Genomic DNA, 14,935 nt, shown 5'->3' on the forward strand with positions numbered 1-14,935 from the left:
CATAAATGGGTTGAGGAAAATGTACATTTTTATGCAACATTAAGAGTTTGTGGAATCATGCTTCTTATGAATATAAAAACAATTCACTTGCAAACCTTTGTCAATCAATGCTTATTTCAGTTGTATGCCTTTGTGTTCCCATAGATGTCCCGCAGCAACGCGCGGGGCGTTCATCTAGTTCATTGAAACAGAGAGACCATATTGTTAGAATCATTATAAATTACTTTTTCATACTATATGCTTTGGTACTTTAGATGTTCATATATTTTGCTATATTTTTATTTAAATTTGACCAAGTTTTGACTTGACTGACCCAGAACGTGAAGTATAATATAAATAAAAAATGGAGTGAGTAATTATGACTACTTTGGTCACGTGCGTCCTGGGTCTTTGCTTCCGAATGGCAACTCCACCAGCGCCCACTACTGATCGCAGTGCACCTACTGCCCAGTGCCCACTGCGGCACTGCCCGTGGAATTGGGCACCAACCCCAAAGTCGATCATGTCCCCGTCCTAAAAAACACACTCCACTCAGCAGCACGTCTCCACAACCAACTACACTTTCAGCTCTTACGTAGTACACACGCTACACAAAATCTCCAGCCAGCTCGCTCTCAACTCAATGGCGTCGCCAATCCTCCCGGCATTCACGGTACGACGGGGCGAGCCGGTGCTGGTGTCGCCCGCGGCGCCGACGCCGACGGAGACGAAGGCGCTGTCGGACCTCGACGACGCCGAGGGCATGCGGTTCTACAGCTCGGGCATCCACCTGTACCGCGCCGACCCATCCAAGCAGGGCGTGGACCCTGCCGCCGTAATCTGGGAGGCGCTGGCTAGGGCGCTCGTCCCATACTACCCGCTAGCCGGCCGCATCCGCGAGGAGGCTGGCAGGAAGCTCGTGGTGGACTGCGAGGCGCAGGGCGTCATGTTCGTCGAAGCCGATGCCGACCTCACCGCCGAAGACTTCGGGGACGTGCAGAGCCCGCCCTTCCCCTGCTTCGAGCAGTTCATACTACTGGAGGCCACCACCGTCGCCGGCGTCGAGCCCGTCATCGACCGCCCCTTGCTCTACATTCAGGTATGTACAGTTGTACGTACACATGGCAGTCATCTGATACCGGTCAGAGTTATTGTGATGAGCAATTAACGATGCCCTTGTTACATATGAATTGCAGGTGACGAGGCTCAAGTGTGGGGGCTTCATCTTCGGGCAGCGGTTCTGTCACTGCATGGTGGACGCGCCGGGCGGCATGGAGTTCGAGAAGGTCATCTGCGAGCTGGCGCGCGGCGAGCCCGGGCCGTCGGTGCCGCCGGCGTGGGGCAGGGAGATGTTCATGGCGCGGCAACCCCCGCAGCCGTCGTACACGCACACCGAGTACAGCGAGCCGGCGGGCGGCGCGGACAGGATGCTGTCGACGCCGGCCGGCGACATGGCGCGCGTCCCGTTCTTCTTCGGGCCACGCGAGATCGCGGGGCTGCGGCAGCGCGCGCCGCCGCACATGGGCCGGAGCTCCCGGTTCGAGCTGGTGGCGGCCTGCATCTGGCTGGGCCGCACGGCGGCGCTCGGGTACGGCGCCGACGAGGAGGTGCGCCTGTCCTTCATCGTGAACGCGCGGGGCCGCGCCGACGTGCCGCTCCCCGAGGGCTTCTACGGGAACGCGTTCGCCTTCTCCGTGGCGGCGACCACGGCCGGGGAGCTGTGCGCGGGCGGGCTGGGATACGCGCTGGAGCTGGTGAAGAAGGCCAAGTCCGCCGTGACGTACGACTACCTGCTGTCGGTGGCGGACCTGATGGTGCTCCGTGGCCGGCCCCTCTTCGCGCTCTCCCGGACGTACATCGTCTCCGACGTGAGCCACGCCGGGTTCAAGAGCGTGGACTTCGGGTGGGGCGAGCCCGTGTACGGCGGGCCGGCCAAGGGCGGCGAGGGGCCGTTGCCCGGCGTGACCAACTACTTCTCCAGGTCCAAGAACGGCAAGGGGGAGGAGGGCACGGTGGTGCCCATCTGCCTGCCCAAGGACGCCATGGACAAGTTCCAGCTCGAGGTCCAAGGCCTCACCGCAGAGATCGTCTAGGCGCAAGTATACCTACGTACGTCGTGTGCAAGTATGCCTACCACTATAACACATACGTCATCGCGTACCACAAAGTACCTCGCCATTGGTGCCAATGTGCCATTCTATCTCTGACATATTAAGACTTTCTCATGTGCTTATTTAATCGTTTATCTTTGTCTGGCATGCACGAACAGTATAACACATTTATAACATGTTTTGTCCGTACAAATTGTATGTATTTTTACTCGACTAATCTCCCCTACTTTAAAAGAGCGAGAGCGTCCCATCCAACCAATCTCAACCCTTCAATCCACCTATCCAATAGCTGAGATCTATTACATCTTTGATGGGAGCAAACCAGCAGACCACGTCTGCTCTAGCGCTCCACAGGAAAAAAAAGGACATCGATCGATACAGGAACATATCACGTAACCGTTCGTCAAACCCCGCAGCACGTCTCGCCCAGCAGCAGTTCTCGCCGTCCAAGACACCTTCCTCTCGCCGTTCTCGCCGTTGCCGCCCAGCAGCAATTCTCGCCGTCCAGCGCGCTTTCCTCTCGCCGTTCTCCCCGCAGCACGTCTCGCCCAGCAGCAGTTCTCGCCGTCCAAGACACCTTCCTCTCGCCGTTCTCGCCGTCCCGTCAGTCACGCCTTCCTCTCGCCGTTGCCGCCCAGCAGCAATTCTCGCCGTCCAGCGCGCTTTCCTCTCGCCGTTCTCGCGTTCCACCACGCAGTCCTGTCGCCGTCGTCAACCTGCCGCCATATCGCCCTCACGCCGACGCCACGTGACAGGCTCCAGCAGGACGCAAGCAGCTGCACTTCTTCCCAGCGGTTCCACCACTGTTTACCTGATCACTTTCTGGTAAACTATGACCTGCACCATTACTCAGAATCAAATTATTGAATCAGGGCTCTTACGTTGGCTGAACGCAATTATCTGCATATCAGCGTTAAAATACATGATAGAAGATCACAATATATGTTTTTATGACATAGGACAAGACGTGCATTGCACGTGCACGCTTACTATCTGACATTCGTTATTAGCTGGCATACTAACTTGTCATGTGTATGCAGATTCTAAAGAGGTCAAAAGGCAGAGGGATAGGGAGCGGTATGCAAATAAAAAATATGAGATTTTAACACATTTTGAGATATACATAAAATGTGGCAGCAGTTACCTTGCAGACGTTCTCTCAACACCCAATATAATTCCAAGATTAGATCCAACAAGATCCCAGAAACACTGGCTCTCCTTTTCACGAATTTTCTGAACCAGAACAGAACCTTTGAGTGCAATGATAGTCATATATCAGATGTTGGATCCTTCAGTGGCATTACAGGCTTTCCTTGCTTTGTGAATACAACTCGCCCATCCAGAAACTGAGTTTTGGTATCTGCCAAAAATAAGACCATCGGCTTGTTAAATTTCAACCGTGTCAAATTATTATGAACAAGTTTTATACATTGTAGAAAATAAAACATTAATGAAATGACAAGGCAAGGTCAACTAAACTAAACATATTGCAAGTGTGATTACATCCTGGTGCACAAAAGATCAAACTTAACTGGGCACTCCGGTATTTTTATAGATCAGCCCATTTGAGACAATGGCATGTGCCTCACAAAATAATCACCATAACATGATCCAGCAAAGTTACAGCATAAAGCACATATATTGACTCACATATTTGAAGTAAATCTATTTTATCCTTTACTGATTGCACAAATTATAAGTATGGTATCTCCCAAGTAAATTACCATACCAAGAATAGACCGTCTCAGAAAAGGTAATTAACCACAAGCATAGTTCAACAGGCTGTTGACACAAGATTGTTAGAAATAGATACATTTATGAGAATAAAACAAAGTACATGAAAGTGCAGATAGTGGACATGCTCTTTCCGAGGTATAACAACAAATAGTAGATATGGTCAAAGTACTTTTTCATGGTACTTGTCCTTATTTTATTAGCAGAGGAGGAGTGGGATGTTGACCTCATCAGAGATTAAATCTAACCAAGTATATATATCAATTGGAAAGTACTGTTCAAAATCAATTCACTCCACAATCTAGCTAAATTTCTACAGATTCATAGCATATCCTCATTTTTTTAATGAAAACCAATTCACCCCACTATCTCACAAAATTCCTAAGATGAGCGCACACGACAACCCAACCACAGGTACACACACACAACACACTTGCACATGCTTCTGGCGATCTACACTTGCAACCTTGCAGTTGAGAACGATTAAAGTACACACTGTCCAATTATCACAAAACTAATTCCTTGGTTTGACATGAACCAAGCAAGACAATAGACACTACAACAGCAAGTATTGTGATTATATAGATATTTATCCAAGTAATTGGCAAGACTACAGGTCACAATGAATTACAATTAAAGGGTGAAGGGCCAGTCAGAAATATATACCTGCGCATCGTCGACCAGTGAGCTGCAGGGTGATCAATGGTTCAACACCATCAACTTGGAGGGGCGCTGACCATTCGCTGGAGCAATGGTGTCGACCATTCACCGGAGAAAGCGTCCCTCCGCGATCTCCGGTTAATCTGCTTGTACAACAGGAGGAAGAGGTGGGCTGTGTGGGTCCCCCGAACGCACTGTGGCCGTGCAAGGTAATCCGGTGGAGAAGTCCCCGCGCCTGCTCATCCATCGGTGCCTACGCTGGGTCGCCCGCGAGTATGCTGCCGAGCTCGAGCTGGCGGCAGTGTTGGGGAGTGAGGACCAGACGAGCTCGGATCGGCGGGGAGAAAGGCGAGGGGCGCAGGAGTGCAGGACCACGCTGGGGCTGTGGGTAGGTAGGTGAGGGGGTGACGGACCTCGCCGGGGCGATTTCCAGGCAGGTGAGGAGCGCAGGACGCCATCGCCGGAGCGACAGGGAGACAGTGAAGAAGACCATGATCTCTCCGGGGCGCGGAGGGGAAGATGAGGGTGAGCCGGAACTCGCCGTCGCCGGAGCAGCTGGGGGACATGGGAGGTGGCTCAGGGCGTTGGTACTTGGTAGGTGGATGGAAGGAGCTGGAGACGGTGAGAAGTACAGTACTACCCAGTGGGGAGCGGGTTTGTGCATACAGATTGGTGTGTGGGGGATTTGCAAAAAAAAAGAAATTGGAGTGTGGGCTTGTCTAATTTTGTGTGAGCGACCGAGGGAGATAATGAGGAGAAAGGGGCGCGGGTTTGCGATTTTCTTTTCTCGGGGAAATTTTTGGAAGGGTCCGGCACACATGTTTGATACTTTGATCGTATGCGCGTGCGTGTACTTTGAACAACAACAAGGTGACATCATTTTTTTATTCCATGGAGGGCGACTTTTAAGGATTTAAAAAATGTTACTTTACCATTATTTTATGAATTTGAATCTCCTTGATGACTATTTGTATTGACCATGCTCATTTGTACAAACTTTGCACATCAAATTTTATGTCAATGTTGTACAATGCATATGTTGGATGGTTTTGAGTCGCTGGAAAGTACATATTTTGAAGTGTGAAAGGATTGAAGCTATAAACAATATATTATCCCTGCCAACGAATGAAGCATTATTGAATCATAAAAAGTGAATAATAATGGTTGGTTGTTGATTTTAGTATTTTTCATTAAATTAATTTATAATATTTTTGTGCATTACGGATTTTAAGTGATGAGATGTCGGATCGTGGATATGTTTACATCGCTGGGTCATCGGAACTATTTAAGTCGCATTGGTAAAAATACACGCCCAAAAAGAAGTAAGATTTATAAAAAAAAAATTGTATTGTATATTTTTATGACGTGCATTGCACGTGCACCTTTACTAGTAAGAAATGAAAGGTGTCCTAGCATATGAAATCAGCTTGACAGAACGGGAAGCGGATCAACAGCTACAATAGGGTGTTTTTTTTTTCTTCTAAGAAAAAGTTTGAGGGAGTTTTTTTCTTGTAAAAAAATTAATGGATATGATGGGATCTTTAGCTAGCTACAAAGATATATCACAAAACGAACGATACAATAGTACAAAATATATCCACTATTGTGACACGCTACCCATGAGTTGTGTTTGATAAGGACATCCCTACCGAACCACTACCGCCGTCATTACAAAATGAAGATAATGTTGCTGTGAAGTTCAAGTTCAATGAAGTCAGGATTGGATCTATGACAAGAGCTCGTGTGAAGCTACTAAAGCAACAGATGAACTTGTTATACAAGTTACAAATACTGGGAGACTCTTTGAGTTCGTCCCGTGTAATTACAAGTCTCTTTATTCCTAATTTATCTCTATTTACCATAGTCGATACTTTAGTGGGCTTCCGGGCTTCATAACCTTCGGGTCGTTGGCCTTCAGTAAACCCCGGGTACCTTCTTCGGTAGGCCCATCCGGGATGCCTATGTCAGTAGTCCCCGTGATTTTGTTTGAATCGTAGAGTCGAGTAAAATTTCCATCGTACGATTCATCCATAGATTCTTTGAGTTATTGATACGTCTCCAACGTATCTATAATTTCTGATGTTCCATGCTTATATTATGACAATACCTACATGTTTTATTCACACTTTATACCATTTTTATGCATTTTCCGGGACTAACCTATTAACAAGATGCCGAAGTGCCAGTTCCTGTTTTCTGCTGTTTTTGGTTTCAGAAATCCTACACAGGAAATATTCTCGGAATTGGACGAAACAAAAGCCCACGGCCCTATTTTCCACGGAGGGTTCCAGAACATCGAAGAAGAGTCGGAGACGGCCAGCAGGGGGCCACCCCATAGGGCGGCGCGGCCAACCCTCCTGGCGCGCCCAGGGTGTGGGGAGGCCACACCCTGGCTCCCCCGACGCTGCCCCTTCGCCTATATATTCTCCCAGATGCGAAAAATCTAAGGGCATCGGTCTTCCTCCACGAAAAGTTACGTAGCCGCCGCCATCGCGAAGCCAAGTTCGGGGGACAGAAGTCTCTGTTCCGGCACGCCGCCGGGACGGGGAAGTGCCCCCGGAATCCATCTCCATCGACTCCATCGCCATCTTCATCGTCGTTGATGTCTCCCATGATGAGGAGGGAGTAGTTCTCCCCCAAGGCTGAGGGCTCTACCGGTAGCTATATGGTTCATCTCTCTCTCCCATGGTGTGATCTTTATGTGATCATGAGCTTTGTGATCTAGTTGAATATGTAGATGTTACTCTTGTCTATTATGCACTCTAGAGGTTACTTTAATATGAACTCCGGAGTTACTCTCCACGGTGTGATGGTGACAGTGTGTGCATCGTGTGTGATTCCTTTATGAAGTTGTGGAGCTTGTTTACTCCGGCTTGAGGTGTGCTTTGTAGCCCTACACAATGAATGGTGTTTGTCATCCAACAAGAGAGTGTTTGAGAGTAGTATTTATTTATTCAATTACGTGATCATTGTTGAGAGTGTCCACTAGTGAAAGTATGATCCCTAGGCCTTGTTTCTAAGCATTGAAACACCGTTTCCAACAAGTTCTGCTACATGTTCGCTTGCTGCCATTTTTATTTCAGATTGCAATTACTACTTATAATCATCCATATTACTTGTATTTCACTATCTCTTCGCCGAACTAGTGCACCTATACATCTGACAAGTGTATTAGGTGTGTTGGTGTCGTCGTGGTGAACGAGCAGATGCCATAGGATGGCTTAAGTTGGGGCCGAATGTGCGCTAGAGGATTCGGGGGAGGGTTTGTGATGAGATTGGATGAACTTCCGGATGCCTTCCTCAAGAACACAACCAAGGGTAGCGAAACAAGAAGAAGAACACAAGGATGAACTCCGCTCTAGATCTTTCTCTTTATTGCTCTTAGCAAATTACAGGTTTGTGGTTACAGGAACGCAGGTGCTAGGTCATCCCTCAGATCGTGCCCGTAATGGGGCTACCTCCTCTCCTTATATAGGGGAGAGGTGGCTTACAGAGCAAGAAACCCTAATGGCATCTAAATGGCATCTAATGGCATCTTACAGCATCTTTGACTAGACAAACTACTTTTACAAAGTCACTTTAGTCAAAAAGGGCGGCGCCGGCTTCTTTAACCACAGAGGCTGACGCCCCCGGTTGCTTTTGGCGTCATCCTCCACCTTTGGCATCAGGGCTTCGCTTAAAGCTACTTTGCTTAGCTCATACTTGTCTTCTAGCTCCTTAGAGAATCTTTGACCAGTCTTGCCGACGTGCTACAGTGACCCTGGTACCGGTTTTTCGGTACCTTTGCCTGTTATGCCGGTATCTTTTTACCGGTATCTTTGATCCGGTATCTTTGATCCGGTATCTTTGATCCGGTATCTTTGATCCGGTATCTTTGCTCATGGTATACCGGATTGTTTCATCCAACACTGTTGAACTCAGCCATCATAATCCGGTTTACTCTTCAATCCGGTATCTTATTCTTTTATCCGGTATCTTTGGTTAGAGACGACCATGTCCGGTATCAATATTAAACCGGTATCTTGATGGCTCATACCATCCGGTTTGGCATGCCTTTGGCATACCGGGGGTCATCCCCCCAACATTAGTCCCCAAAGCTGGTATAGTCCGGTGGATCCTACCCAACGGACCATGCCAGGTTCTATTTTCTCAAGGTACCGGTTTAAACCTTCCGGCGTCTAGTTGAAAACCTTCCGGCGTCTCTACCGAAACCATCTCATCACACCGAATTCAGCTTTGGTATACTTGCTCCGGTATCTTTGCTCCGTTATCTTTGTTGTCAAAAACTTTCTCGGTGAAGTCGAGAATATGTGGGGAGCAGTGCCTGTCAGAGACATACGCACTGTTTCTGACGTGCCAGCGTCAGGCTTCAAATCCTTCGTCTCCCTCGCGCAGTTAATGTGGCGCACCGGATCCATGTGACCCTTCCGGAACTCGGGCCGCCGGTTCCGGCTATGATGACAACGACTGTGTTGTGCTTGAGGTATTTACATCACTTGCGTTATCTTGTGCTTTCTTTGTGGCGCCGATTTCAGCCGACTGGTAACCCTCGGTGCTATAGCACGTGACTTCCATTGGTGCCAAAGTCGGGGATCCTCCGGCTTCCATAGTGCAGAAGGCTTCGGCTTTTGATGCCAGAAGCAGCGCTGCTCCGGCTGCCAAGCGCCCTCAGGCCGAAAGAGGAAGAACCAGATTTCGGTCTCCTTCGGGTGAACCTTATCATCACAGCCTTCCGGTTTGCACCCTTGCATTTGCCCATACTGGGCGCGCCGCAAGGGAAGCCGGCGAGAAGGTCTCAGCGCAGCCGGGCCGGATCACTGAGCTCAACCGCGGCGAGGTCAACCTGGGCCCGCTGCTAGAAAACGCTGAGAAGTGGAACCAGGCGGAGTTGTCTCCGGCTACCCGCGGCCCGGGCAAGGACAAGCTTCCGGTCGTTGTTACTTCCGGTTCGCGGAGCATGGCGCAGCACTTGAGCCAGCTTACGCGCGTCGTCAAGGAGTTTGACACCACTTGGCACGATGCCAGCGGCAACGTGGTGGTAAGCCGCACACCTTAAACTTCAAAGCTTCATCTTTCAAATCTATGCCGGTTTTCAACTTCCCAGCTTATATGTACATCCTCCCAGTCCCCGAGTTTTGGGTTGAGAACGCAGTTCTTAGCGCGAAACTTTGCTGGAAACAAAAAACCGGCATAGCCAGTCCCCGAGTTTCGGGTTGAGAACGCAGTTCTTAGTGCGAACTTGCCAAGAAACCGGCATCTTTTTTTTTATACCGGTATATAGCCTTCTTGGGCGTTTACCGGAATAGATTTTGCCATCTTGGGCATGTTTGACATTTTGCCTTCTTGGGCTTGTCACATATCGGTGTATAGCCTTCTTGGCGTATACCGGATTGAAAATTTGCCATCTTGGCATGTTTGACATTTTGCCCTCTTGGGCTTGTCACATACCGGTGTGTATAGCCTTCTTGGCGTATACCGGATTGAAATTTTGCCATCTTGGCATGTTTGACACTTTGCCCTCTTGGGCTTGTCACATACCGGTGTGTATGGCCTTCTTGGCGTATACCGGATTGAAATTTTGCCATCTTGGCATGTTTGACATTTTGCCCTCTTGGGCTTGTCACATACCGGTGTGTATAGCCTTCTTGGCGTATACCGGATTGAAATTTTGCCATCTTGACATGTTTGACATTTTGCCCTCTTGGGCTTGTCACATACCGGTGTGTATAGCCTTCTTGGCATATACCGGATTGAAATTTTGCCATCTTGGCATGTTTGACATTTTGCCCTCTTGGACTTGTCACATACCGGTGTGTATAGCCTTCTTGGCATATACCGGATTGAAATTTTGCCATCTTGGCATGTTTGACATTTTGCCCTCTTGGGCTTGTCACATACCGGTGTGTATAGCCTTCTTGGCGTATACCGGATTGAAATTTTGCCATCTTGGCATGTTTGACATTTTGCCCTCTTGGACTTGTCACATACCGGTGTGTATAGCCTTCTTGGCGTATACCGGATTGAAATTTTGCCATCTTGGCATGTTTGACATTTTGCCCTCTTGGACTTGTCACATACCGGTGTGTATAGCCTTCTTGGCGTATACCGGATTGAAATTTTGCCATCTTGGCATGTTTGACATTTTGCCCTCTTGGGCTTGTCACATACCGGTGTGTATAGCCTTCTTGGCGTATACCGGATTGAAATTTTGCCATCTTGGCATGTTTGACATTTTGGCCTCTTGGGCTTGTCACATACCGGTGTGTATAGCCTTCTTGGCGTATACCGGATTGAAATTTTGCCATCTTGGCATGTTTGATGTTTTGCCCTCTTGGACTATGTCAAGATGATATTCGACGAGCTATGGCCACTGGTCAACCCAGATATGCAGTGGTTTGACTTAGTAGTCAACCCAGAAGAGAAGATTTTTCCAGATCGAAGGTATGGTCCGCAGCAAGTTGCTGCTGTGCAGGAAAACTCTGAGGCCAACGGCAGTCAGAGGCAAAGAACCGGATCGCAGCCGTGGGTGGGTCCTAAGAAACAATGGGTAGAAAAGAAACCCTGGGTCCAGAAAAGAAACTGGCAAGAACCCGCAAAATACACCATGGAAGCTGCCATGGACCAACCATGCCGGTGGCACACACCGAATCCGGCACACCCGTCAAACCACCTGACGAAGGATTGTACCTGGACCAAGTACTTGATGCAAAAGGGAACGGTGAAAGATGCACAACCACCACAAGACATGCCGCGGCAACAACAGCTACCGCCACCACCACCACTTACCGGGGCAAACGCCTTACCGGTGCAGCCAAACCGGCAGCAGTACCAGCAAGTTAACCGGGTGGAACGAGATGATGATCAACCACCTCCACCGGCACCTTTAGGCCGGAATGTTTACGAGGGTCCGGATATGTGCTGTGTTGTCTTTGTCACTGAGCCGACGGACAGGCAAAGCATGCACCGCCGCTCCATGGAGGTTAATGCTGTGATGCCGGCAGTACCCAAATACATGCTGTGGTCAGATCAGGAAATTACCTGGTCATTTAAGGATCACCCTAAGATCATGACGAATCCGGGTGGATACGCTCTTGTTGTGGACCCAATCATGAAAGGGCCACAAACTCGAGTAAAGTTCAGCAAGGTGCTGATAGACAACGGCAGCAGCATAAACATCATGTACAAGCACACCATGCATACGCTGGGCATAACGGAAAACATGCTTTAGCCAACGCGTACAACGTTCCACGGAATCGTTCCGGGCTTGTCCTGTGCCCCGATAGGAAAAGTTCGGGTGGATGTAGCATTTGGAGGCCGTGACAATTGCCGGGTTGAAAATGTTGAGTTTGAGGTGGTGGATCTAGACAGTCCTTACCATGCGCTGTTGGGAAGACCAGCATTGGCAGCTTTCATGGCTACCACTCATACGGCTTACCTCAAGATGAAGATGCCGGCACCTCGTGGACCCTTGACTGTGGTGGGGAACTATAAAGTCTCGCTGGAAACTGCATCTGCCGGATCAAACCTAGCGGAATCGCTGGTGATCGCGGAGGAAAAGAAAAGGATGCAAACAGCGGTTGCGCTGGCTCAGTCCTCACAGCTGAGCTTAGCGGCAATGAGTGGAAACTTGGGCTCACCAGCATTCAAGCCGACGAATGAAACGAAGGATATTGTGCTGGACCCGGCTTACCCAGAGCGCACCGTTCGCATCGGTGCCGGACTCGATCAAGCATAGGAAAGCGCGCTCGTCAGCTTCCTCCGTGAGAATCGGAATATCTTTGCCTGGTCAACTGATGACTTGGTAGGTGTTCCGAGGGAGCTGGCTGAGCACTCTTTAAACGTCCGGAAGGATGCCAAGCCGGTGCGACAACCCTTGCGCCGGTTCGCTGAAGATAGAAGGAAGATCATAGGAGAAGAGGTGACAAAACTGCTCGTTGCCGGGTTCATTGTGGAGGTCACGCACACAGAGTGGCTGGCCAATCCGGTAATGGTTGAAAAGAAAAAAGATGAGAACCTGGAGGCAAAAGCTCCGAAGGTGTGGCGAATGTGCATCGACTACACCAACCTAAACAAGGCTTGCCCAAGAGACCCCTTTGCTTTGCCGCGGATCGATCAAGTGATTAATTCAACTGCTGGGTGTGAGTTGTTGTCATTCCTGGATGCGTATTCCGGCTTCCACCAGATTCCCTTGAAAAAGGAAGATCAAATAAAAACTGCGTTCATTACCCCGCATGGGGCTTATTGCTATGTTCCTATGCCTTTTGGTTTGCGCAACGCTGGTGCAACGTACCAGCGCTGTATGCAAAAGTGCTTGTTTGATCAAATCGGAAAGAATGTGCAAGTCTATGTAGACGACATTGTGATAAAAACTAAGGTAAAGAACACCTTAATCGATGACATCCGGCAAACATTCGACAACCTAAGACGGTTCCGGATGAAACTCAATCCGGCAAAATGCACCTTTGGTGTCCCTGCCGGCAAGTTGCTCGGTTTCCTGGTATCAAGCCGGGGCATTGAAGTCAATCCGGTAAAGATCCGGGCAATAGAAAGAATGACTGTCCCACGAGAGCTAAAAGATGTGCAAAAATTTACCGGTAGCTTGGCATCGCTAAGCCGGTTCATAAGCAGGTTGGGAGAAAAAGCTCTACCACTATATGCTCTCATGAAAAAATCTGACACGTTCGTCTGGACCCCTCAGGCAGACGCAGCGTTTAAGGAGCTAAAAACAATGCTAGCCACAGCACCTATACTGGCTTCACCTCTAGAAAGAGAGCCTATGCTATTATACATAGCGGCAACAAACCGGGTTGTGAGCGTAGTAGTTGTGGTTGAAAGAGAAGAGGAAGGAAAAACCGTCCAGAGGCCGGTATACTACCTGAGCGAGGTGCTCTCCTTCTCAAAACAAAACTACCCTCACTTCCAAAAAATGACTTATGGCGTGTACATGGCCGCCACAAAGCTCAAGCATTATTTTGAAGAACATCCTATGAAAGTAGTGAGTGAAGCACCAATCTCCGATATCATGTGCAACAAAGACGCCAGCGGCCGGATTGCAAAGTGGGCAATCCAAATATCACCATACGTGCCGGTATATGAAAGAAGAGATGCCATAAAATCACAAGCTTTGGCTGACTTCCTTGTCGATTGGGCGGAGATGCAATACAAACCGCCAGATCAGAGGATAGAATACTGGAAAATGCATTTTGATGGGTCCAAACTCAAAGAGGGTCTAGGTGCCGGTGTGGTGCTTACCTCACCAAAAGGAGATCACCTCCGGTATGTTTTGCAAGTACATTTCAGGGCGTCGAATAATGTCGCTGAATATGAAGCTTTGATCCATGGGCTTAAGGTCGCAAAAGAAATCGGTGCACACCGGATCATTTGCTATGGAGATTCAGACCTTGTGGTACAGCAGTGTTCCGGAGATTGGGATGCAAAAGATGCCAACATGGCCTCGTACCGGTTTCACGTGCAAAAGATTGCCGGATTCTTCGAAGGGTGTGAGTTTCACCATGTGCCGCACGCAGAAAATGAAGCCGCGGATGCTTTGTCCAAGCTGGGCTCATCCAGGCAAGAAATTCCTCCCGGAATAGCTCTAGCTCACCTAAGAGCACCATCGATCAAACCAAGCCCGGAATCGGAATCAATTTTTGTACCAGAGTCGCATGTAGTACCCATGGATATTGATGAAGGAAACTCGGGGACTGCGCCGATAAACCCGGGGACTGCACCGGTAAACTCGGGGACTGCTCCGGCAAACTCGGGGACTGCTGTACCCATACCGGAAGAAATGATGCTGGTAGATAGCATGGAGATAGATGCACCGGTGTTTCTGGTTCGAGAGACACCGTCGTGGGTTAAACCTATTAAGGAATTCCTGATCAACGGCACCTTGCCGGATGACGAAAATGAGTCAAGGAGAATACAAAGAAGGTCCAAAGCATACACATTCATCAATGGTGAGGTGTACAAGAGAAGCGTTACCGGTATCCTTCAAAGATGTGTGGAACCGGAAGAGGGGAAAGAAATGCTTGAGGAAATTCATCAAGGAGAATGTGGACATCATGCCTCGTCAAGGGCGCTGGTAGCGAAAGTATTCCAGCATGGGTTTTATTGGCCCACTGCTTTGGAAAACGCTGAGGATTTAGTGAGAAAATGCAACGGGTGCCAGAGGTATGCCAGGCAAAATCATACCCCAGCGTCCGGTTTAAAAACAATACCGTTAACATGGCCGTTCGCCGTTTGGTGCCTCGACATGGTTGGCCCATTCAAGACTGCAAGAAGCAGCATGACTCACATCTTGGTTATGGTAGATAAATTCACCAAGTGGCTAGAAGTAAAACCTATCGCAAAATGTGATGGGCATACAGCGGTAAAGTTCTTAAAAGATGTCATTTTGCGGTATGGATACCCGCACAGCATCATCACTGACAATGGAACCAACTTTGCTC

At 49.0% G+C, this 14,935-nt stretch overlaps 1 protein-coding gene and 1 long non-coding RNA gene across 2 annotated transcripts; one reads left to right on the plus strand and one right to left on the minus strand.

Moving 5' to 3' along the window:
* The first annotated feature begins 513 nt into the window (after positions 1-513).
* LOC127348516 (benzyl alcohol O-benzoyltransferase) lies at positions 514-2,308 on the plus strand. The gene is made up of 2 exons (XM_051374521.2): positions 514-1,078; positions 1,176-2,308. Exons 1-2 carry the CDS (start codon positions 623-625, stop codon positions 2,070-2,072), a joined length of 1,353 nt encoding a protein of 450 aa, XP_051230481.1. The 5' UTR covers positions 514-622; the 3' UTR covers positions 2,073-2,308.
* A 32-nt stretch (positions 2,309-2,340) lies between these two features.
* On the minus strand, positions 2,341-5,224 carry LOC127348529 (uncharacterized). The gene is made up of 3 exons (XR_007879815.2): positions 4,491-5,224; positions 3,235-3,450; positions 2,341-2,927 (listed from the first exon to the last, which is right to left on the minus strand). It is a non-coding gene; the product is annotated as an uncharacterized lncRNA (long non-coding RNA).
* Positions 5,225-14,935: the final 9,711 nt, after the last annotated feature.

Source organism: Lolium perenne, chromosome 1, assembly GCF_019359855.2.
Source record: "Lolium perenne isolate Kyuss_39 chromosome 1, Kyuss_2.0, whole genome shotgun sequence".
In the NCBI taxonomy this organism is placed as follows: domain Eukaryota; kingdom Viridiplantae; phylum Streptophyta; class Magnoliopsida; order Poales; family Poaceae; genus Lolium; species Lolium perenne.